The 25995-nt window shown below is 45.0% G+C and overlaps 1 protein-coding gene across 4 annotated transcripts in view; it reads left to right on the top strand.

The window, feature by feature from the left end:
- The window catches only part of ZNF423 (zinc finger protein 423), a 192950-nt gene that overhangs the window by 151386 nt on the left and 15569 nt on the right, over positions 1 to 25995 (top strand). For all 4 annotated transcript variants that reach the window (XM_015873489.2, XM_015873490.2, XM_015873488.2 and 1 more), the window contains 2 exons: positions 19066 to 19197; positions 20645 to 20760. In XM_015873489.2, coding sequence (XP_015728975.1) covers positions 19066 to 19197; positions 20645 to 20760 — 248 coding nt within the window. The remainder of the gene's footprint in view (positions 1 to 19065; positions 19198 to 20644; positions 20761 to 25995) is intronic.

Here is a 25995-nt window from a genome sequence, read left to right on the forward strand (position 1 = left end):
TAAGGTCCCTGGATGAATTGGACGAAACCTCAAGGCCCCATGGTGGAGCCAGAGCCGCATTCATATTCCTTGCCATCACCACACATATGATAGCATGAGGCCCAGACCAATCGAAAACTTGACAGTAAGCCTTTTGATTTTGCGGGGAAGCCTTCATCAAGCTGAGAGAGGGAAGGGAATATAGCCCAAACTGGACTTCATACTGTGGCAAGTTTGAAATCCCAGCCCAACCACAGAGCTGCTTGATTGGAATAGTTGGAAACTGTGTCCAGGAATTCTGCATCAAGAACTTGGCTCTCAGCGACTTCTCCCTTTCTAAAAGAGAATTCACCATGCGGGTCACTTAGGAGCCTTATTTGCTCTCAGAATTGTAAATATGTAAGTTCTCATAATGCACAGGTACAGTGCTCACTGTATGGTATCTGCTGCTGCACCTTCTTGTTCTGTGGCTGCTTTGTGCCTCAGCCTCTTGGGTAAAGCTGCCATGCTGTGACACCACACTCTGGGCTGTTTGCTTATTCAGTCCTTATTTTGTGTGAAAAATGGAGAAGAATCAAAGCATCCCTTCTTCAAGTTGTAAGTTAGCATCAGCTAACTTCCCCTTTAAATGTAACTGTGCTTGACCATGCTTTGTAGGTGTGTTAGGAAACCGATCTCAGCTGATGTGTATGATTTCAGCTCTATTTCAGAATTACCATTGAATTCACTGATGTGGCATTGAGTGGTGCCATCAGTTGGTGTTGTTCTGGCTCATCCTTTCCAGCTCACGTGGTTGGGCAGTGGCACATGTCAATAGCCACATGCTCTCCTGGCCATGTGCTTGGGTCTGCAGATGGAGGAGCTCAGTGCTTCCTCCCTGGGGAGATCTGTGCTGTGCCCCAAGATGCTGCATCTTAAACTTCATGAGGTGCTGACTCTTGGTGCTTGTGCAGAGGTACATTTTATCCTTCGTTACCTCTGGAATTATGATCCAATTATGCTTTAAAGCATCCCTCGGTCAGCCAGAACTCTTGTTGACTTTCATGAGAGTTTGTCTAATTAAAAGGTGAGTTGGGAGTGCAGAACAGATAAATACCAGAAGCGTGCAAGAAGTGGTAAACTGATTTGTGCTTTGTGTCAGAGGGTCATCCCTCTAATACAGTTTCCTGATTGTGATGGGAGACATTTTTCCCATGGAGTGGCCCACGCTTCCCTCTCCAGTGCATGGTGCCATTTATAGACTGCAGTTCCTTATGGCTGTGGAGCAGCTCAAAACATTGAAGTTTTCTTGTGGCATGTAGGTGGGAGTGCTGCTGCTCAAGAACACCTTTTTTACCAGCAGGAGGTTCTGCCACAGCAGGATGTTCTCCTCAGGAAGGCAGGAGGAGGCTGGAGGAGCTCATAGGTCACCCTGTGCTCTCCTCCTGGGCATGCCAGGCTCACAGCACCCCTGTTCCCCCAATCTCCAGGATGGAGGCAGAGCGTGCCTACAGCAGATCCCTCCCCGTGCCCTGCTAAGGCTCCATCACATTGGCTTTCCAGCAGTATTTCTGCAGCCAGCACCTTGGGTTTGCTAGGTTAGGTTATTTCTTAATATCACCACATTTTCCAGATAAAATGATCTGTATAATTTTGGAGTGGGCTTGTAAGGTTCAACCAGGTCATTCTTGAATGTAGAAAGTAATGAAGGATAAATTTAAGGAGAAATCTAACCCAAAACTTGCAAGTCTGATTTGTAGAGCATTCAAATGTTTTTATAGTATTCAGAATTATCTCCAGGAAACCCCAAATTTGAGACTACAGAGTTGAGCCAAAGTCTACAGCTTTACTGCATGTCTATGTTAAATGGGAATGTGTGAAGATTGCATATTATAAAGCTGCAGAAAAGGTTGCAGATTGGTATCTTTGCTGAGCTGTATGAAATGGATGCAGAGCACGGCCATCCCAGGCTCAGCGAATATCCAAACATGATGCAGAGAGGAGAGCTCTGGGAAGCTGCCATTGGGAGCTCTGCGTGCCCTATGATCTCACCTTGGGAAAACAAGGCTCCCCGGGAGGGGCACCCAGCAGCTCCTGTTCAGCACTGCCTTTATCTCCAGTTGTTCCTACTGCACTGCCCCAGGCGCATCAAAGAAACGGGTGAAACAGGAGAATCCCATATTATGAAGAGGTGATGATTATGACAAATACATACTTTGTGATTAAATAATACACCACAGGAAAAAATAACCATGTCACGCACTGAGAAACGCTTAAGACTTTTAAAGTAACAATAGGTGCAGGCTTTAACATTTAAAGACTTGCTTGAAATGCCAGGAAATGAATATAAATGACCATGCTCTATACTGTCTTGATACAGCAATGCCAGCCAATGAAGATGTAGGATTAGATCTGGCTATTTTATAATAGGCTAATGAATATTTTATCTCATGCCCATGTTCCTTTTACATTAAGTTTTAGTCCAAGCCCACCACACCTTTAATCAAGCAAAAGTTTAAATTCATTAATTTTTTAAACAGCTGATATGGTCTATTTGTCTGTCTGCCTGGGTATGTGAGAGGAGAGGGACTCTCTTCTCCCTGTGCTGCCTTCCCTTTTTCCTTCGCCTCTCCAGCATTTTTGGATTTACGCCTTTGTTTTTCGAGAACCTTGTCCCATTGAGGAAAAAAAATATCCAAATACAGTGCCATTTTGTTTGCTTTGCTGAAGGCGCAGACCTGGAGAATCAGTGCTGTGCATAAGCTGTCTGACCCTGCAGTTTCTCTTACCAGGGGCTCATTTGTATGCAGAGGGGATTAGTCAGAATTTACTGTAGCTTCGCCCTGGGGAGCTGTGAACTCCCTAGGAATATGCTCTGACGAAAGCGTGCAGTTGGTAAGATTAGAACAAACCCTTCTGCTACAGAAAGTGCCTTGGTCACTCGCTAGGCCTCCAACATTGAAATCATTTTCATTTATAACCTTTTTGATCATTCAACCTCAAAGAAGGCTTGGCTTTTATGACAGCTTGCACCAAAATTGCCCAATTATTTGGGGAGGGGGGGCAGGGAGAGGAGGAGGGAGGGAGAATCTGAAAACAGTCAGATGTGAGAGACAGGGCACTTGATCTGTGCTCATGGCTTTTTCTTCCCTTCTCCTACCAATATTTTTACAGCTGTTGACATATATTGAGTTACATGTGGCTGTGCCATATCCCCGTGGTATAATTTCAAAGATCTGTTCACCATAAAGTGTGCTGTTCTCAAGTAAATGACTCTGACTTCAAGAAAGCACAGTAGTTTAAATGTTACTATAAATACAGGAGCTAAGACATTTTAATTATAATTTTTGAGTTATACGGTGCTCTGTATGTACTCTAGGCATTTACAAAGGAATTGGGATGCACTCAGGTTACTGTGCTCTCTTGTGGATAAGGCAGTAACTGCAAGCAGATAATTTTGCTGATCCCCTTATTGATGTGTATTTTCACAGTGTTTATTGACAGCGAGCATCTTAGGTTGGGGAGTTTAGCTCCAAGAGCTCAAGAAGAGAGAAAAACAGATGATTCAGGGAAACAAAACAAAAACCAACCAACAAACTCAGATTCAAGAAGAATTTTTGCTGTGGGATATCTTAGAAATATTACTTTTATCCGGATATTTTGTAACTTTGGTTAGGAGATATTAGCACAGCTATTGTCTTTTAATACCCTTCCAACTTGCATCTGGTAACTGTGGCAGACTGAGAGTTCAGCACTAACAGATCTGTGAGATTTTTGAGAACATCTGAGGGTGTGAGTCCAGTGCTGGGTTTTTTGCATTGATGTAGGGCTGTTTGCTTTAGTGCAGCTATTCTGAGTTTGCTCTGATGAAAGGAGGAAGAAAATCGTTCTGGAAGTGGGTGCTGCAGTCTCAGGAACAAATAGGTGTGGGCAGTGGGGGAAGCACAGCCAAGCAGCAGTGAGTGCCAGAATGCTGATCTGGTTTTTAGCTGTCCTTGGATTGATGGTGCACCTTTTTCTTTTCTCTTTTTATTTTTTGTTTTTTTACCTTGAAAGCAAAACACACAAAAAAAGCTTTGATAAGATTTTGTCTTGTGGGTCAGTACTGGTTACATATTGTAAAGGTTTATGCCCTGGGAGAGGAGAACTGATCCTTTGCATTTGGGCTTGAAGCATGCAGTGAGTGGTGAATATACGCTTGACCGATTTTGTAGTACTGTAACATCACACTTTGGAGACTTCTGCAATTGAGATCTAACAAATCAAGTATCAATAGGGCTCCCTATATGAATTTGTCTTCCTGCAGTACCTGTGACAGAGCCATTGTAATGGAGATTTCAGCTACCTCTGCTGTGACTACTGCAGTGAAAGCAGCTCCTCTAAGTGCCTGCAGGGCCTGAACCAAGATTCTCTGGAACTGGTTTTAAAAAAATAAAAACAAAATAAAAAAATTATCTTTCGAAGACTGAAACCAATTTTGGATCTAGTCTCTCCTGCAGGCTTGGACACCCTTTGTTGCTGATCGTGTGCTTTTGGTCATGTAGTCTACTAATCTACATAAATTAATAAATAATATGTATAATAAACAGCACACATGCAGCAAGCCATGCCTGGCTGTTGCCTTGAAGGGCTGCTGCAGCTTCTAGTGACATTCCTTGCAGCCTGGGCCAGGAATGCTGCTGAAGGTAGGGGACTTGTGCACTGCAGGAGAGCTTGGTGCCATCACTAACCGATCGTCCTTGGCTGTTAAAAGGTGGCCCCGTGTCACTCAGCCAGGGAACTCAATATACTTGCCTTTAAATCAGTTTTGAAGTCTCCTAAGCAGGACTGAAAGCCCTGTGCCTCCATCAGAGTTAGATCTCCTGGCCTTTCCAGGCTGCTGTTCTGAGCAGTGGTGGCAAAGCATGTGGGCTGTCTGGGCTGTAGGGAGGTACTGAGGGCATAAGACTGACTCTTGATGTCTTACTGGATTTGGACTGAAAACATTGTGTGCTTCCTTTGCTTGTAACGTCCTCCTTTGTGAGTCAAAACCAGCCTTTGTGCGGTGCAAATTGTGTAGGATGAAGGGCCAGAGGAAGATCTCTCTCCCTCTGAGTGATGCTACATATTCTTGCATAAGAGAGCAACACCATCTCCAGCTCCTTGCAGCTTGTTTTTCCTTTCAGAAACTTCTTTCAAAGTTATAGTGGAGGTGAGGGATGTGACTGAGGAGAGCAAGCTGTAAGGCTATGCTGATGTACTGTGCTCCCCATGTCAGAGGCCCCTGTGTGCGTTGCCTTGCCATGCTTCCCCTGTGCTGCCTTCTGCTGTCTGCAGGGTTAAGCAGACTTCTTCCTGGAGGAGGACTAGGGTGCTTTGCTGACTCTGTTAGTCCATACAGTGCTATACACAAAGTGTTCAAATTAATTTGGGGGGTATTTCTGGTTCTGTTAATCAAAACCAAGTAAGTTCTGTTGTTGAAGGGAGCACATGAGCCAGCTACCTTGCAAACAGATGTCTGACTGTGAATTCATCAAAGGCTCACATGTAGGAATCTTAGCATTTCTTCTCATTATCACATTTATCAGGGAGTGCAGATGAGCTGCTTTTCCCCTACATCCTGGAGGACGGTTGCTTTAGAGGGAGGAGCTGGGCCTCTGCTGGGAGCAGGCAGTGCCAGGGATGCAGCCAAGCATCCCCCTGCTCACACAGCCATGGGGCTGCAGGTTGGGCTGGCCCTGAGGTATGGACAGAAGGGCAGCTGTGGAGCTGCAGGGTGAGCTGAGCTCCCTTCCACAGCGCAAAGAGCTGGGTCTGCGCCTCTGCCTGCATCTCCTAAATGACTTGTGCTTGTCTGGCCTGCTTAAGATAAAATTTAAGATTTGTCTTCAGAGCTGCTGACTGACATGTTTCCTTTATGAATTCTTGTGGATTACTATTGATTTTTGACTGTGGTTTTCAAAATCCTACTTCTAGGACTCTGGAGATTTCCCTGCTGCAATAATAATGTATTGTCATTCTTAATATCTCAGATCCTTGACACGATATTCATATTAAAACCACAAAAAAGCTACATTAGAGTAACACTGAGGGTCTGACTGGAACCCACCAAGGCAAGGGAAATCAAAGTCAAGGCTGAAAATTAGGGCTGACACTGTGAAACTCATCCCATTGTACTGCCCATCAGAGATGTCTGTGATGGCAAAATCACTTGTGCTTAGCAATGGGTTCCTCCATACAGCGGGAATGAGTTATGATGGGCTGTAAATTGTCAGGATTAACTACTGTGGTTTAGAGTACCTATTTTTTGTGGAGAGCTACATAAACCAGTATTATGGAAAGCGCTTTAACATATTTTATGAACTTTTGTTCTCTTTCATACACAGTGCTTTTAAAAACTCTGCGTTTCTCCTGATTTCATAATAATTCTGGACCAAATTGCTCAGGTCAATAAGGAGCATGTCACAGCATTATCTATGTGAACTTGTAGGTATTTTTCCTGTAACTTTGTCACACACACACACACACCCCCCCCCTCAAATGCTTTGCAGGCTTGAATGGCACTGTGAGCATGTTGGGTGCTTGATTTATTCACCTGTATGGACATGCTGTCTCAATGCTTGAGGTTTGGTGCAACGTACTGGTATTCCATGAAACATTAGCCCTGTGATGGTGCACAAAATATACCATTAATGTTGTGTAACACATGTAACATTCACTTTTGCTGTTCCAGACATTCTGGTACTGTAAAGCTCAGCATTACCCCAGCTGCTTTCAAAGATGTGGGGATTTCCAGATTAAACAATTTTCGGAAAGGCCAGATGAAGCTGCAGGTTCACCTGGAGTGTTTATTATCTTCTGGAGAGATGGCTGATGCCTTTCTTTGGCACTTCACATTGATTAATATGGTACATATTGGCATCTTACAAATACTGGTTTTCTAGACTCTCATAGTCATAGTTTTTATCATACCTGCCAACATCAAAGTGCAGTGTAAATGTTGGGGGAAAATGTGTGCTATCTGCTTTGCATGTACCAAGAGGGTGGGGTGTTTCACTTGAAAACACCAAGAACTTGTCAACACTGGACAGCAATGGGTCACAAAACTCTTCTAAAGAGAGGAATAATTGAAGGTAGCCTGAAGATCAAACACATACCTTTAGCACTATCACGGCCCATCACTTTAAAGCAAATTCAGCATTTCCAAGAGGGAAAAAAAAAAAATAAATTACTGGAAGAAGCAAGGTGAGTTTCTTTAATTTCAGAATGATGGTAGTCCTGAGCCTACCAATGAACCATAGAGTCAAGCACTGCAGCACAAACCTGTCCTGGTCTCATAGGGGAGTAGGGGCCCTTAATAATGAGAATCCTGGGGAATTTTTGAGCATGAGACTGCTGTCAAAGTACCAAAGCAGCCATGCACATGAGGTGCACTTTCAGCCACTGCTCCTTCCGTCTGTGGGTGAATGTCAAAGGGAATATTTTGTGACAGTTCCCCATGACCCAGATTTCACAGAGGTCTCTCACAGAGCAGTCTTTGCGTGAGCAGTGCCCGCACATCCCAGGGACACTCGGCCCAGATCCAAAGGCAGCGCTGGAGCTGCTGTGTGCGGAAGATCTGTGATCACTATCTGAGCATTGCATCTTGTTTGATAGCTCAGCCTTTGTGCCCTGCGGATCCATTTTAAACTGTCTGAAGCGGGAATAAATCTCTTACAATGACCACTAGGTGTTTTTTTTTTTTTAAATAATACAAGATGGGTCTGTGAAGAGGTGCTAAAAAGTGAACATGAAAGGCAGAGGTTGTAAGGAAAACCTGCTCGTTGGGCAGCCCTGCAATGCAGTAAATAATAACCCCAGAGGTGAAAGACAGCCTGCTCTAGAAAAAAAAGACGGTGGAAAAGACTTCTCTATTTTGTTTTTTTTTTTCTGTGGGTGTAGGGTAGAAAAGGTCCTTTATTCCTTGGTAACTTTTCTGATTTTGAATATGTGCCTGTCTGGTCACAAGGAGCAAGGTCACTCCTACTGCTCTGGGCCCAGGCTTTGTGCTGGTGCTGGCGGCCGCTCCTCTCCTCTCTCCCCTTTTCCTCCCTCCCTCCATCTCTCCTTTTCTTTTTCTCCTGAGGTGCAGATGGCCACATTTGCAGGTTAACTGGAACAGCTGGAGGCACATTATTAGCTTCCTGCTGCTAACTCATATTTGCTTAGATTTTTTTTTTTTTAACAGCAACATAATTTACAAGTAGTAGGCCAGTGACAAAGCTGGCATGTTCTAAATCTGCATCTGATTTATATAATGCCGTTGCTTATCAGTGAATGAAGTCATAATTATTGCTTTGTACCATTAAATAGCATAAATATATAAACTGTTATACAAATTGCAGCAAATGTTTCCTCTGGGGAGCTCTAGACAAAATTTTAATGTACTGCATTTGTCTGTGGTGGCAGTTTCTATGGTATATAATAACGTTGATAAATTTTACTGTAGCAAGTGACATTTTATAACATTAATCCTGGTGGTAAAATCTGATGAATACTGCAGCTGTACTGGTGGGTGCAAGAAGACTGAGAGCTTTTGACACCAATCGAATTGATTTGGATGGTGTTCTAGGGCTACACGCCGTGAGCCTGTGAGGACAGTGTGGAGATGGCAGATGCTGCTCCGGGATTGAGGATGACTCAGGCGGGCGCTAGAGAGCTCAAGTTGATGGTAGAGATAATTCAGTTTTAACAAAATTGGTATTGATTGGTACATCCTTTGTTTGGAGAAGGAAATCGAGTGGTACAATAAAAGCCCTTTAAATCTTCACTGGCTATTTAAACTCTGTGCACGTGAGCCCATGACAAGCACCCCGCGATTGCTGGCAATGCGACACCTGGGCTCATCCTGCTGTTGGTGTCGGGCATCTGGCTGCTCCCTGCCTTGCTGTCCCCATGGGGGTCAGGGAGTGCTGGGCGGCCCCGAGTGTGGCACAGGAAAGCAGCTGGGAAATCAGCCTGCTGCCAGGCAAGAGTGGCCCTGGAGTTGCCACTGTTCATGCCTGAGGCATCTGCCATTCCCTGGGGGTTGGCAATGGCCAGGAGCCACCAACCCAGTTTCCTTCTTCCCTTTCTTCCTTCCTTCCTTCCTTCCTTCCTTCCTTCTTTTTTACCTCCCTCCCTCTCTCCCTCTTCCTTCTGGCTGGCCAGCTGCTGGAGGAGGTGGTTTTGTTTTGGTATTGCTTCTGAAATGCTGTTTCCAGAAGTAAATGGATATCCCCAGGAAGGATCCTGGAGTTCAGTGTGCTTAGGGCACTTTTGCCAAGATTGAAGACCGCTGTACTTTTGTACTCTGTCATTTAGACTGCAGCTTCACTTCTCCCTCTGGAGAGTCTACTTTGCTGTGCTCTCCACGATGTGTTCTTTTCTCCTCAAATTCATGTTTCCATGATGATGCATAGTATCGCAGTGCAGTTACAGTGTTACAATCCCAAACCCATTGACATGACCTCAGGCTGAGCAGCATGGAGGTGCCTTGCCTGTGTTTTCCTTGGGAACTCTGAGCATGTTCTGTGTGGGTTTTCCCATAAAACGTATGTATAATGCTTAAATGTACATTAAGTAAAAGCATGTTAGAATAGCCTCACATTCCTTCTCTCCAGTTGCTACCTGGAGCACAGAGTTGGTTATCCTCACCACTCCCATTACCACTCAGCTCTCAGCAACGTTACAAAACGGGGAGTCGTTCTGCCAGCTCTCTTTTCCCACCATGTGCAGGTTGCTGTGGCTGCAGCGTGCAGCACAAAGCTGATATTGCTGGAGATGGGTGGTCACGATCCAGTCCCATGGCACAGCTGTGCAGGCAGTACATGGCCAGCCCTGGCCTCCTGTACCCAGAACAGTGCTGGGCTGGGTGTGTGAGTTAGGGGTAGGTAAGATAAAACAAGAGGAAAACAGTTTTGAATTTACTCTTTGTGTATTGAGGCCTTTTACGATTCATCAGTAAGTAAATATAAGCTAAGGGAGTGATTTGTTTCTAACAAGCTTATAAAATACTGGAGTCATTTGTGAGTTTATTGGAGTGCTGATTATAAACATTCCCTCATGCACGCTCCTGTGTGTCAAATTAACATTGGAAATACAAATATTTTATCTTTGAATATTTCTGCAATCTTTTCCCAAGTATTGGAGAACTTTGGGATTGAAGGTGGTTGACCGTGTCGCATGAGAAGTTGCCGTGTGCTCTGTGATGGATTTGGATGTATTCTTCCTCTTTGGCACTTGCTCACTCCGCTGCTTCTGATAGCCAGCTCCATGCCTCAGCGTTTTGATTTTTGATACGATGCATAATTGATGCTCATCTTGCTGCAGAGACACAATTGCTGTGTGTGGTGCCTGGCACGAGCCCTGCCTCAGGAGCGCAGTGCTGGCCCAGCAGCAGTGGATGCTGTCACAGAGGTGATGTCCCAGTGCTCTGCTGGGCCAGCCCAGGGATGGGGGCACTTGGGGTGCCCTGGGGAGCAGCTGAGGCCTATGGCTGCATCTGGGGTTGTGCTTTGCCATCTCATCTTCAGCATTCCTACTAAAATGTGCCATCACTGTCACTACCCAACTGCTGTATCTTCCTTTGTGGAACTTTTACGTTACTGAGCAGAGGAAATTTGTGCAAGGGTGGCTCTTAGGCTGGCATTATCACAGTGGCTGCCATTTAAACAGTCAATTTTTTGCCTACAGGCAAGGTATTGTTATCAGAGTTCTGCCTGTTTTGCATATATACGATTGTATCTCTGATACCTCTTGGGGGTGACAGTAGCAAATGCCGACTTCATAGTGTTGATTGTTGAACTGGAGCTTCAAGTAAAAACTCACAAGAAAAATGAAGAGTGAAATAGTGAGTAGCAGGTCTCTAACAGACCTTTATTGTTTCCTTCTTTTTGGTTCAAACAGGGTCTCTATGACTGATTGATTTAGGATCTTATTTTATTTGAGAAAGCAGCTGAAAAGCAGCTTGACTTTTTTTATTATATTTTTTTCCTCTCCTTTTTCACTCTTTCTTAGTATCTTCCTTCTCATCTGAGCTTACTGGGGAAATGCTCCTAAACTTATACTGTGCTCAGCAGATGTAGCTCAGCCCCTTCCCTGCAGCAAGCCTGTATGCCCTTGAGCCTTCCCCAGTAGCCCCAGTCACTCCCATGCAGGCTGCAGCCCAGTGCTTCTCTGTGCCCTGGAGGTGCTCTCAGCTGTGTTGCCTGCTGTTGCATCCAGAAGAGCCATGCCATTTTGATTTTAGGTTTTGTGTGCTGGATACGTTACCAAGTGCAACTTTGTGGTCTGTGCTATGCAGAGGCATTGCTGGCAGTGAGATCTCTTCCAAAAGGTTGTGGGGTTATAGCTTTTCTTATTCAAAGTGAGGGTCCCACAGGGGATGTTTTCCACCTGGACCATGGGGTGTTAATTGAGCAAATCCCATCAGAAGCCATGGAGATGTTCTGTAAGTTCACTGCTGAGTATTTCCATAGTATGAGAATACATGTCTGCATAATGCAGAGGTGCTTCAGGTATTTTTTTGTTTCTAGCAGATCCTTCTTAGTGACTGCCTTAAGGGATATCGTATGTTACTGCACCTTAGGATTCCTGACTTAAAGTGTCTGGTTTTTATTCTTTTGGGTGTATTTGCACCTAGCAAGCTTTGAGAGATACTCATGTTGTGTGAAATGGGTCACCTTGCTTAGTCACCATTAGTGTTTCTGCTGGCAGTGGCATCTTGTTTCGGCAGCCAGGACAGCAGCATTCTGTCCCTGAGTGCACTGCTGGGGTGCTGGGCTGGGGAGGACATGCAAGGTGCTGTGCTGTGACTGTGCCCAGGCAGCCAGCTGGCTGTCATCATTTGCTTCTTTCCCTCCCAATGAAAAGCTGAAAGACACTGACCAGTACAAGCATAACAAAAGTTTTCTAAACTCTTGCCAAACAAACAAGCGTTATTGTACCTTGAAGCCTGGAATCAAGTTCCTCCATTAAAGTGGACGTTTGAAAGTTTTCATTTTGTTACAAGTCCTGTTTCACTCTCATTTTACTAGTTTTCCCTGATGCCACCAGAGAAGTGGTGTAAGGTGTTCCTGTAGTCTGAGTATTGCTGAGCGTAGCTGACAACAACTGGCTTGCAGCCTGCCAGTCATGTTAATTATATACTATTAGGCGCCATTAGTCTGCTGATTATTTACACAATAGATTTATAGTCTATCATGTCAATGTGTGCTTGGGAAACTTTAATCTGAAGATCAGAGACACTCATCTAGACATTCATCTGTGAGAGCTCGGGTATGTAAAACCCTGATGTGCGCTCTCCAGGATGCACGGTGCAGGCATGTGTAGGAGCACGGCTGGTGCTTGGCTGAGGCTGCAGATGCAGCCCTCTTCCACCATGTGAGCTTGAGCCACAGCAGTTCTTGCTTGAGCTCTGGTGGCTCTGGGCCACCACAGTGATGTGAGGACAGTGGGGGATGGGTGAGTATGGTGGGACAGTGCTCCTGGTGCTCAGTGTGCAAAGCCTGTGTAATGAGTGTAAGGGGCCTTGCACCCACTGAAACTCGGCTTGGGGCTTTGCATGTTCTGAAAGCACTTGGCGTATTCCAGTGGGATGTTTAATAAGTGTAGAAATTGTTTCATTTTTAGTTTCACAATAATAGATGCCAGATAGGTCCTAGTTATTCCTGTTTACCTGTACTGAGCACTTGGATGTGATACTGCCAATAGGACCCTGGGATGGACCTTCTCTGGGTGTACAGCAGTGCAGGGAGCTGCACAGCGGGGGACACCAGGGCTTGCAGTGGGGTGCTCAGGTTTATCACAAGTGTGAGGGATGCAGCACAGGATGGCTGCACAGTGGTGGGCCTGTACTCACAGCTGTGTTTTACCAGGTATTGGTGTCAAGCTTGAAATAGTGCAGCTGTGAGTCTATCCAAACACCAAAATATGTGACTACAGTTGAGTTGCATGGGTGTTGTCATTCACCTCTAGCTGTTCTTAAGGGTTTTTCTAGCTTCATCCAGGCTCTTTCTGTGCATGCGTTTGGTCTTGCATGCTCAATGTAGGTTTTCTTTCCTTGTACAGATTTTGCATTTCCATGGAAGCCATTGGAGTTAGACCTTAATGAATGGTTGTGATGGTACAGCCAGATCTATCAGAATTTGATCCACGAGGAGTTTTAATGTAGGCTATTGAAACAAACATGTTTTCACAGAAAGGCTGTTACATTCTGAAGTTGCAGGGCTAAAGTGCAATGCATCTCTGTAAATGATCTATAAATACAGTTTCTGAGATTAAAATATGCCATGCAGGCAGTGTCCCTCTTGTATACTGCAGCCAGCAGACTGACGATGCACAGCTTCAGGAACTCCTTTGAACTTTCAGGTTTTATTTTTATTGTAAGCCAAAAATTAGCAGATAGGACAGGCTTGGCAGGCCCATCTCCAGCCATCCTCAGTGACACAAGGCCTTCCTGTGCCATTGCAGCACAGGCAATGGCTTAAAGCAGGCTGCCCTCATGTTCAGTAGAAACTCCGTGCAATCTCATCCCAAGCCCCTCTGGGACTGTGCTTCTTTTTAATGGTCATTTTAATATTGCAGCACAGTGACATGTACTGGAGGCAGTGAACTCACAGCTACCCTATAAATAATTTGGCATCTAATTCTGCATATTTTGAGCTTGAGGCCCCCTGAGATAGTGAAAAGAGTTTAAAGCCTGTTATGCAGTTAGGCTAATTTAGCTTGAAAAAAAGAATACCTGGAAAAGAGGCCATATAACGAGTGCATCACCAGAAGCATTGGAGTTGGTTACCAGAACCTATTGGTGCTGGTCCAGCACCAGTGAAGCCTGCTAGGAGCTCTGGTCTCCTCTCTGCTCCCTGGTTCCCAAAGCCCTTCCCCCACTGGGAGCGGGGCAGCCCCTTGGCTCTGCCAGACTGCTCCCAGGGCTGAGCATCCACCGGAAGGCTGTAGGAGGGATGGGTTTCAGTGGGTCTTGTGCCAGAGCCAACACATGTTTGGAATGCTCTGTGTTTTTGTTGGTTTTCCTTATATAGCTTCTAGAAAGATCAAAGTCCCTGTGTTATCATTTTTCATTAAATTGATGTTTCTAACCACAGTGGACAGCTCTCATATCCCTTGAAAACTTACAATAGTAAAATTGTCATAAGGATGAGGCCAGAATGCAAGATTTTATTAAACAGTCTTGAGCTCATAAAAGACATCAGTGTTGTACCATTCTAGATCATATAAATATATTTCAAAGCAGAATCATATTTCAGCGGAGAAAGAATGCACAAAAGAACACAGGTACCAGATCCCAACATCAAATATTAAAGCTCAGGACAAGGGGTGGGTGCTGGCACATGGTTACCACACAGAGGCTGAGGCTTCATGGCTGTGCCAGACAAGGTGTTGGCAGTGTGTTGGTGGAACATGGATGTGCTCATGGCTTTGTGGGATGGGCACAGGTCTTGTGGCATGGGGCTGGGCATCCTGCTCGGCTGTGTGATGTGCTTGGGAGCAGGACGGGAGGTGTCAGAGGGAGATACGAGCTCTACCTGGATAAATAAGTATAAATAATTTTCTTTCTGATATGTGACCGGATTATTTTCCAGTTGATTTCCAGCCAAGGTCCCAAATGGGCCACAGATCAAAAAAAGATAAGGGTCAGTTACAAGGTTGAGCTCATTCAACGTTGCCATGGTAACTGACCTCCAGCATCCCTGGGAGGACGGCACCCAGCTCCCCAGGTGACGCTCAGCTGCCGTGCCATCAATCCGCTGCTTCCACTGCCGGGCTGTGAGGCACCGTGCAGGGTTTGCGGGGCTTGGCCATGTCCACTGGGATTCATTACAGAACCCCACCGGCACAGGGTGTTCGGGGGATGCTGTACAGCAGGACGGGGCATAGGAACAGCAGCAGTGGAAGAATGCCATCTGGATAGCAGGCGTTGTCCAAGTCTGGCGTGAACCACTGTGAGTCTGCCGTCCCCTGGCAGTGGCGTGCCCAGCTCCCAGCCCCAGGCTTTGCAGTCATGTTGGATCTTTGTTGGTGCTGCTGGCCTGGTGTTCCCATGGCTTTGTTCTGCAGGGGAGTCCATCACTGTCACCTCCTGGCCACAGCCCCTCACTCCTGCCCAGCCACATGGATCAGTGCTTGGGCTCCTCCTGTTTTTCTCCTGTTACAAATGTATCCCTTTGCTTACTTATTTACTAGGGAATGAATTGCATAAACAGAATAGTTTCATGCAGTCTTCGTTTTATTTCCCTGCATTCATTCCAATTTGTATTTATTTCTGTTACAATCAGAGCGCTCCTTACATGGCCCATTTAATTCTACCAGATTTATGATACAGGGGACAGGAGAAGGTTCTCTGTGAGCACAGCATATTAATGCTTTGTTACACAGAGTTACAGCATTTCAAAGTTCATTAAAAGTGTGGTTAAGCCGTGGATGTGTATATCTGAGTACAGGAAAGACGTTCCCTTTTATTGCTGTAATTTGCTGCAGCGAGGTGGAGCCGTGGCACGGGATGTGCACTGCTGTCAGGAGCATCAGACGGCCGCACACACTCCTTCAAATTAGGACTGTTGTGGTTATTCCATGAGGGGAAATTTTGCTTTATTAAATCAAGTTGAAGAGAAGTTTTAACTAACAGTGAAGACGATGCTGTTTTATTGTTTAAACTGCAGTTTGTTATTGGTTTGATAACATGTCGGTACATGGCACTGTTAGTGCATCGTTTTATATTGCTATTAATATAGTTATAATTAGAAACGCAGCTGATACAGTGCACGGGCTTAATACAGCATTATTAATTATATTGCATCCTCGCCAGGAGGCTGCCGGCGTCAGTTCTCTTAGAGGCTGAGAGACTCATTGTAATATGTATTAAATGCACACTGCAGCAGCAGAAAGGGTTAGATGGAGAGATGAGCTCCCGCTCTGAAGCGGGCAGGGTGCTGGTGTAAATGCAGCTAAGCACCTATCAACACATGTGAACTATCCTGCAAATGCATCTGAACTTGAGAACAATGAGGATGTGCTCCACCACCACCACGGTTCAGCCGGGGCCTCGCAGCCCCCAGCCCTCTGAGCAGGCAGTAAATTATGTACCTCAACATTTAGACAAACGCTGCCTTTGACATCAGTGGGCACCACCCAGGTTTCACCTTCAGGATTCAGATAATCAGCTCTCGTTCCTACCGGCTTCCCTCAAGACCGGTATGGAAATAAGTGTGTGTCTGCCAGGGATCAAATGCTTTTGGAGACAAAAGTAGGTACTGAAAACATTACAGGATACTATCATCTCCCCATGATACTTTTACACAAAGCGCTCTGTTCCTCTTTTGGCCTGACATAGTTTCAGCCTGACAGAATCCAGCAGGCCTGCTTGTTTTAAACAAGAGCACATCCTATTATTTTTTTTTGAGAAATGAAGTGTAAAATTAATGCTTATTATTTTGAGCACAGAAAAAAAAAAAAAGGCAAGGAGCCCAAGATTCTTGTTGGCCGTGCGTGGCTCGTTTAGCGTTAAATCAATTGATCCCTGCATAGATACACTTACGGAGGGACGGGAGAAGATCTAGCACAGTGAGCTGTAAAAATCTGCATTTTATTTTACAAATGAGAGGGGCTGCATAATTCACTGGAGTTATGTAGGTCTCATAGATGCCTGTCATTTTTATTTTTTTAAACAGAATAGAGATGAGGGGAACGCCGCGTTGTGCTGTGCTGCTGACGCCCAGCGCACGTGGCTGGAGGGAGGGCCGGCGTCGGCTGCATTGTCAGGAGGCCGCCTCGTGCTCCTGTATGATCCCAGATAATTCACTGAAGTTATTCTCCAAAGGTGACTGAGTGCCCCTACACACACACCGTGTTTCTGTGTAAAATAATATGCTGTAAAATGCCACGGAGAAGAGAGTGATTATAGCAGCCATTCTATCTATATCTTTGGGCATTTTCATATTTTGAATACACATGCATGAAAAGAGAAGCGTTTGTCATGCTAACCATGGTACTTTTTTCCACCTTTTTTCTTCCTGGATGGTTTTATAGACACGAGAAATACATAATGGACTCCTGTGGGAGTGGAATAAAAACCCCCACCGGTGAGGAGAAGGCCTTATAATTCAGAAGTGGATTTGCAAATCAAAAGGTCTTGCCTCGAGTGGGATAAATTTCCAGATCTGCAGGAACCCATTATGTTTTATTATTTTTCATTCGAGTTTTAGTTTGTTTGTTATGGGTTTAACTATGTAAAATACTGCGGGGATCAGCCAAGAGAATACACAATCTCTGGTACCTAATTAAACAGACCAAGCCTGTAAAAAGATACTTCAGTCAAAATGCTGCACATTGCCCTCTTTTTTTTTTTCCCCCTATTTTTACTGAAATTAAAGCTCTTCAGGCTGCAAGAGGAGCGGTCTTCTCATCAGCAGCCTGTGTCTGTATTTATGAACACACAGGACTGTGGGCTGCGCATGAATCACTATTTTCCAAACACTCACCATGTCGAGAGTAGAAAATTAATGTCAAACATGATTTCTCTGATTTACTCACAGAAGGAATTTGTTCCATTCCCCCAGTATCTGCTTTGTCCTCTCCAAGTTTATTGCCTGCATTGTTGGGCATGCTCGGGTGGTGCGAGGCACAGATCCTTACCTGCTTTCTGCCCTATGCAGAGAAAGGCAAGCAACCTCCCTTAGGGAGGGATAGGAGGCTGCTCCCTGCATACTGACACCTTTTGTAAATAATTTCTCTTCCTCCCCTCCTCTCATGGAGGGCCTATCGAGGCACACAAGCTCTGGGGATGCCCCAGCTGTGGCCATGCAGATGTGCGGCTGCAGGAGCTGTCGAGCTCAGCTCTATGTGCTTCCCTGGTGCTGGACCTGCTGCTCGCCTTCCCACACCAAAACAGGGCACTGAGATCCTGGGATCTCCAAAGGCCCCAAAGAAACAATGATTTCCCTGTGTTTGACTGATTTAAAGCTAATTTAAAGCAATTCTAAATAGAGACCCTGCTTTTGAATGCTGATATTATTTGCAAGATCCGAACACATTTGGCAGGAGATCAGTTGATGGGATGATGTGGTCATTTCTTGGGCATCTTGGAACTATCAGCTGAAGTCAGTGGGGTCTGGAGGTATTAAAATAAGCCTGAAGTGTAAATCAAAAGGCAGTTTCATTCGTTTTTGAAATACACGCTCATGACTTTCTTGTGTGCTGTCATAATGAAGGGAAGATGTTTTTGAGAAGTGCTTACAAAAACCATCTGCAAAATCTTTAAGTTTAGATGTTCTCTTGATTGTATAAAGTGTACATTTTAAACCTGTGTTATTTTAAATCTCTGCTCCTCCCTCCCTCATTTCAAGAAAACCAAAGGAAATATGGGCTCAATACCCCCAAAAATGACATAGAGGCAACAAAAATACAGAAGTTAGTAGAAGAGAAACATACCATCTTACAAAGGTGGTAGGCTGGGATGAAGAATAATTGCTATTATTTCCCTGTGAGTTCCTCTAGATCATGGGGCATCTGCAGTGGGCACTGCATATTCAGTGCACCTCTTAGAATAATACTTAGGATATGTTACATGGAAATTACTCTTTCAAATGACATTTAAATCCCTTTAATGGTCTCTCCAGCTTGGAAAAAGCCAAGAGATATAAAATTAAGGCCAGCACTGGTTTGAGCTCCTGCTATTCTTCCATTGTCTGTTCCTCTCTGCTATATTTGTAGTGTAATGTGAGGTGATGAAGCCTGCTTTCAGTGTACGTGGTTGAATTCACTGTTAAATTCATTTTAGATGCTGTTTGAGTATTTAATAATACATACGCAGAGCAGCGACGTCTCTGCTGTGTGCCGAGGTGCAAGGAGCGGCACGGGATGGGCACAGCCCAGCAGCAGCACATGGCATCGCCTCCATCCTGGCTGCAGATAAATGCCCCTGTGAGCGGGGCTGCTCACCTGAGCTCAGAGCACAGGGCTGTGCCTTGCTGGTGACCATGGGCCCTTGAAGTTGTGCGCACAGATTTGGACACGGGCGTTTCTCGCCGACTGCTGCATCGCAGACGCTAATGTGCTGTGTCACTAACAAGTTGTATCATTTGAACCTTGCAGAGGAAGGCATCAATCATGAGTGCAAGCTGTGTAACCAGATGTTTGACTCTCCGGCAAAGCTCCTGTGTCACCTGATTGAGCACAGCTTTGAGGGGATGGGAGGCACATTCAAATGCCCTGTTTGTTTCACAGGTAAGACACAGAGACTGAGACAAGCCTCAGTGTGCATGGCTTGATCCAGAAATGACACTCGGGGGATTTGTAAAATACTGTATGCCTTTTCTTGGGAAAAGAAATACTGTGCTTGGAAATGTGCAGAATATCTCCTGTCTGAAACTGCAGCACTGAGGTGTTTGACATCTCACGGCACTGCCCAAATGCAGCCAGCCCTGTGTTACTTCTTGCAACTGGGGCCTTTCAGGTTGTGGCCTGAATGTGAGGCACATCTCTAAGAGCAGAACTTGCAGGGCAGGGGCCTGTTGTTGCGAGGACAACAGCCTCGCTCACCTGAGATCCCATGACACAACAGTGTGGTCTGACACCTCCATCCGAGAGGTTTCTTTAAGGGCAGCCTGCTTGTGTCAATGCGTTTCCAGCTCCTTTGCAGTTGTGCCCATCTGAGGGCCTGCTCTGTCCTTCCCTGTGATTCATTTTCAGCTGTCTCATCAGTACAAATGGTTCTGGATGGCCCCTTCTCAGAAGATCTTCAGGATGCATTTTAAAGGTGCCTTTTACTTGCTCATCAGAATAGCAGTTAACGCCTAAGTTTCCAAACTGCATAGGGATGACTGCCATGTGTGACTACAGGCTGAGTGTCAGCTCCTGTGGTCCCCTCAGCCCTGTGCTTCTTAGGATCTGGCCCACAGTCTGAGAACTGCTGTTTGAGAGCTTGGAGTTAGTTTTTCTGTTCCTGAAGCACGCTGTAATGTGTTTGACTGCATCCCTTTCATTCTGCTGAAGAAGCTTTTTTCATTTACTGGTGAAAAGTCATATAGGATGAGAAAAAAATTGAGATATGTTTTTAACCAGCTAAAGCTGGACTTCAATATGTTTCTCATTTCACTTGTTAAAGGCAGGGTAATTGTCGATTCAAATTCCTAACATAGATGGTATATCTGTAACATTAAATCATAATCTTTTTTTCTATATTGGAAGGACAACCCATTTAGAAGGTCTGAACACCGTGGCAGCCTGCCCTTTCAGGTTCATGTGTCTGCCAGAAATGCTGCTCTGGGCACTCATCCTCCAGACCAGCCATCAAGGCCGCTCCTGGCCCAGTTGTCCTGCATTAAAAATGCATCCAATGCACCTGCTGTGGGGCCAGGGCTCCCTGCAGGAGCGGTGACGTCCTCTGCTCGCTCTGATGACTGAGTTCTTCCAGTCACCCGTGGACAGCGTTAGCTTTATGTGAAATATCAAAAGTCCATCCAGGATTTAGAGCCCGTCAGAAGTGAGCTGACTGCCAGCCTGGAGACTCTAAATTGACCACCGGTAAGGACGTTCTGCTGAACTGAGTGTACTGGCACTTCTCTGGTGGATATCCTTGGACTTTTTAGAGTCTTTGCAGTCATAAAAGTGTAGTTCAAGATGGGAGATGTTATATGCAGCAATTTTAACTAATTGTACTGTGTTCTTTCAGTTTTTGTGCAGGCGAATAAACTGCAGCAGCACATCTTTGCAGTCCATGGACAGGAAGATAAAATTTATGACTGTTCCCAGTGCCCACAGAAGTTCTTCTTTCAAACAGAGCTTCAGGTATGTTTGCAAGAGGAGTAAAAGCAAAGCCAAGGCTGTTGGGTTTTCTGTGTGTAGCCTTCACCCTTGCACAGCAACTGGAGAGAGTGCACACCCAGTACAGTCTCTTCTCCAGCTCTTAAACTCCCAGTCTCCTGCCTCCTGGTGTGCTATCAGGAGAGAAGGGTCTTTGAACATGGCTGAAATAAGTAAATAAGACAAGGCAGATATCATGATTCTTTATGAGTATTTCTCTTGACAGTAGAGTTGCTACATCCTGACATGTCTACGTCAAACACCTTGTAAATAATTTCTTTTTCTCTATTAATAATTTAGGGACTGATTAACATACAAAGACTAAGCAAATGGTACACTGCCCTCCCCTTCCTCACTGCTAAGTCAAAAGTAAAGGAATTTTTTCCCCACCCAGGTGTGAGAGCAAAGTGTGGGTATAGCTGAACATGATGCTTCATTAGCAGCTCCACCAAGGCAATAGCACATTAATAAGCAGCAGGTTCTGCTAACTAGGCATCACATAGTGGTTTCCCTGGGGATTGTAGTCTCTTTAGTTTTATCTGTTCCTTTGCTGGAGCCTGTCCCATGTTCCTGGCTGCTTTCTGAGGGACCAGACCCTGACCTGGAGGTGCTGTTGGAGCTCTGCTCCCAGGGGATGCCCTGGAGCTGCATTGCTGAGGTTGGGTTTTAAATTGTGTCGGTACCTTTGGTGCTGAGCCCTGAGAGGCCGGAAACTCTGCGGGGCATTAACTTTGTGCTGCTCCAAGCGCAGAACAAGCCCTGTGTGTGTGCAGTCCCACAGGGAAACACAGTGCTGTGCTGCAGGCGTGCTGCCCTGCCCTCCGTCAGGTGCCTTTACCTGAGCTGTGCTGTTACAGCACGCTGTCTGCTGGCAGATGTGGCCTTCTCCTAGAATGGAACCGTGAGCCTCATTTACATCTGTTAGCTTCATAATACACAATTTACTTAAACTTTAGAGGGTTTTTATTTATGTTGCTGAATTCCCAAGCTGCTGCCTCTTGTGTCATGCTGTCACGCTGTGGAAGGATGGTTGATCTTTTCACTTTGTTGATTTTATTTTTATTTTTCTCCCAGGGGAATCTTTTCTCTCTCTTGTTCTAGCAACCTGATTTGCATAAGTGTACAAAAGTTTTAACTATACCTTGTTAATATTTGAATACAGTCAGCAGATTTGGGTTTGTGTGTTGTCACCAGGAGCATTTTGTGAAGGCGGCAGTGGTTTGCAAGGCCGGTGTTTTCATCTCGGTTTGCCTTTAAAGTGGTATTTGGTCAAGGTGCCAACACAATTAAAATGGGTGGACTGGCTTCCTGTGCCACTGCATTAACCTTTACAATCAGACAGTCAACTAAATAGAACCTTGTTAAATTATAGTCTTAGCAGTGGCTCCCCCCCTTCTTTATTTTTTATTTTTTGCAATTAACAGTTTAATTACATAGTGTTTCAATTCTGAAGTGTTGTTCATTGCAAAATTGCTGCAAATAGCAGCTGTAATCAGATAAATTATAATTGTAATTTTCCAGTTTTCACGCAGGATTTGTGTGCATTTAAAATTTCTGTACTTAAAATAATTACCCAAGTAGCTTTGAATGGGGTTGGCTGAATGAAAATTTAATACTTAGCTGCACAGTTTCAGTCCTTATTTTAGTGGTGATTCAAAAAAGTGCTCACTTGATGCCAGGGATTTTATTAATTCAAATACCTGAGTCAATGAGGGCAGCAAACATTCAGTTAGAAACACTCAGAGCTTCTGAATCTGCCTGACTTGCGTGATTATCTCGCCAGTCAGCGACATGCAAGCTGCCCGTTCCCGATTCCTCAGCTGTTAGTTACATTTTTGCTGAATGATGAAGATTTTGTGTTATTTTAGTGAACCAGTTGTTGAGCCTCCAGTTAAATCTGTATAAACGATTCGGTCTCTTAGTAGTGGGGGAAAATTCTTATGGGGGAAAATCGCTATCCACCACGTGAGTCTGCTTGATGAATTTGACTTTTCAGCTCTCATCCCACTGCTGTAAAATAACAGCTATTTCTTTCATGTTAAGATCTGAACCAATGCCTGGTTTGCTTTTTGTATTTTTAAGTGAGATCATTGGAAGTTCTTCTAGAAAAGTGAGTATTCCAATATTTCAAGGAGAAATTGAATGTCATTCTTGCAAAAAAACATGGAAAAGGAGGAGACTGGGGAGAATGACATGCAGTGCAGGAAGAAGTACCTTCTAGAGATGTCCTGGAGCAGTATGAATTAGCCCTGCTGACTTGTAAACGTTTCTCTAAACAGTTATCTTGAACACAGTGCATGCCAAGAGAGGTGTATGTGTGCCATGTGATGAAAAGCTCCCCACTCCAAGTGTACATGTCAGTGCTTGGGGCAAATCCTGCTTCAGCAGCATAACACTCCTGCAACAATCAAACCCTCTTTTCATTTCTGAACTAGCAGTTGTATTTTAGTGTGTGTTTGTGCTTTGAAGTTTACGCTATCTGATGGAGCTGTAAAACCAAGGCTTAAGAAAGCTTGGAGGAACAGAGCTCATTTTATAAGCTGTGGAAACTCTGGTGTGAACCTGGAGTGATGAGTCAGGGAGGTTATGCTAATACTGCCAGAGGAAAAGAAAACAGAACGGTTATTCGGCTGCTTACGTTATCTCATTGGAAATGAGGAAACAAAACACGGTGTGGTTAAATACGAAGCATGGTGGAAATAGTCAGTGTGATAACTGAGGGTGCCCTCAGGGCAGGGGAGGAAGGGCTGGCAGCTCCTTGTTTTTCACATCCTGTTTGCAGAGATTGACATCTATGAATATGATGAGAATGGCCTGGAAAAAAGAAGTAAATTTATACCTAATTCATAATACATCAAGGCTATGGCACTTCATGCATCCTGCTGAAAGCACTTGCTGAAGTGTAGAAATAGGGAGGGCAGCCTTCACCAGTGGGACAGGAGAGTCCTCTGAGCCCATCCTGGGCTGTAGCACTGCTGTCTGGAGGTGGCCACCTGCCACTGTGCAGCTGGAGCCATTGTGGCACATGGGGTGTGCAGATGTGGGGGTGGACTGCTGACCTCTGACAGCTGAACTTCTAGTCTTTAATGTTCAAAATATGATAGGGAGCCCTGCCTGCTCCAATGATGGGTCAGAAATAAAGTACATACTGGGGGCTTAGGGTTAGGGTTACAGCATTGCCCCCAGCTGGGGGATGTGCCTCCTCATTTACTTGAATTGAGAATTGCAATAAGAAAAATGTGACTGAACAGTGATTTTTTTAGAGGAACCTGAAGGAGAGTTTTCGTGTGTGCTCTTTTGCCACTGCATTTTCCAAGGAGCCATCACATAACCAATGGAGTATTTGTACTTAAAGGATTAATTCCTGCTGTTTGCTTGTGTTCTGTTAATCATACTGTTTCCTCCTAAATGATTACAATTGATGAAAACCAAGGCAAGGGATACAATAAACAATGCGCACGCAATCCAGGTACCGGGGGAGCAGGGTACTGCCAGGTACTAGCACAGGTGTTCAGCTGTTTCAGTGCCTGTTATGGGTAAAGGGCTTTCGTTCTGCTCAGCTTTGGAGATATGTCAAACTGTTAAATTAAGAGAGCTTCACTGGAGGAATTCACTGTCATTTCAGGTGCCCAGGTCCTTTAAATGAACATGTATCAAAAGGAGAGTGGCTACTATGGCTCATTGGTTAACACTGTGGTCTGTCTCCTTCCTCATTTTATTTTATGTGAAAAGCTGGCAATTTTCATATATCTATAAACAGGCATGAGCTGCTGCACAGAAATTGAGCTCGTTATATTAATAATGATTTACCATGAACGTCCTCCAGGGGTTTGATTTGGTCCACATCAAAGTCCTCGGGATTCTTTCCACTGATTACAGCAGCTCAAGCCCTAAGCAGGTTTTCTTTTTAAAGTCTGCCTTTAATGTCAGCTTGGTGTCAGACACATCTCATACTAAGCTGCATGCTGCCCAGGGGAGCAGGGCACTGCTCTGAGCCACCCGGGGACAACAGGCCCTCATGGGAAATGTGGAGGTGCTGCTCTGCAGCCCTGGGGCCTCCCTGCAAGCACTGCTGTGAGGCTGGGGGTAGCCAGATGCTGCTGCCAGCATTCCCTGGGCCTTGCAGTGAAGCAGGTGGGGAATGAGAGCCCCCAGGCTCCATTCAAAGGCTCTGTTTGCCACCAGTGGTCAGAGCAAAGAAGAGAGACTGAAAAGATCTTGGGTCTGCACCCATCTCTTTGGAACCCTTTGGTGTCACCAGCTCCTACTTGGGGCAAAAAACAGGCTTTGCCTCCTTCCTGGGGGGGTGAGAAAGCTGAATTAAATAGGAGTCAAATTGTTCTTACGAGACTCTGAAATATCTCAGTGCTTCTGGACGAGTGTTTATACAGTCAGAGAGGGAAATGCAAATCTATGGCATTTTGATGCTGCTGCAGGAAAGATGTTTCCCTGGGGACAGGGGAGCGTGGTGGGGCAACAGGACCGGGAGAGCAGCGCTCCTCCCACTTATGTAACCCCTGCTTGTTTCAGGGCTTAGCAGGACTGCAGAGTCAACACAGTAGCTGGAAACAAACCACAAGCTCTTTCTAAGCTCCGTATGAAGCATCAACAAAATATGTGAGCAGTTTTCTACAAATAAAAACTATTTATTTTTTCATTTTGGATCGAATTTACATTTCTGCATTAACACATTAATTTATTTCTTTTTCTTTTTACTGTTTGTTCTTCCTTTAAAATCCTGAGGATGACCCAGGCAGTGATGTGAGCAGATCTGGCCTGCGTTTCTAAAAAACGTTGCTGTGGTGCTTAGAGTATTGTTAAATTTTAATTATTAGTAGTTACAAAGCTAATAAATTACAAGAACACCAAAATCTATTCCAGCCATATTGCTGGGTTTCATTCAGACGCAGTCAGATAATTATAACTAACAATAATTAAAAATTAAAAGTGCTGTAGGCACATACCCATCACGTTGAGTCTGTCTGCCTGAACGTTTGTTATGGACTACGAAACCAGAAGCATTACCTCTGCTCTGGTGTCACCGTGCAGAAGAGTTTTGCCCCCTGGGTCTGTGGATCTCAGTAGGTTTGAATTCAGTGGGGGAGATCTGTGTGGCTGTTTACAAACTCGGGGTTAGGAGATGGCTCTCATAGTGCCCAGAGCTGAGAAGTGCCTTTGCAGAGCTGTGGGAATGCTGCCGGGGCTCTGCAGCAGAAGCAG

Source organism: Coturnix japonica, chromosome 11, assembly GCF_001577835.2.
Source record: "Coturnix japonica isolate 7356 chromosome 11, Coturnix japonica 2.1, whole genome shotgun sequence".
Lineage (NCBI taxonomy): Eukaryota > Metazoa > Chordata > Aves > Galliformes > Phasianidae > Coturnix > Coturnix japonica.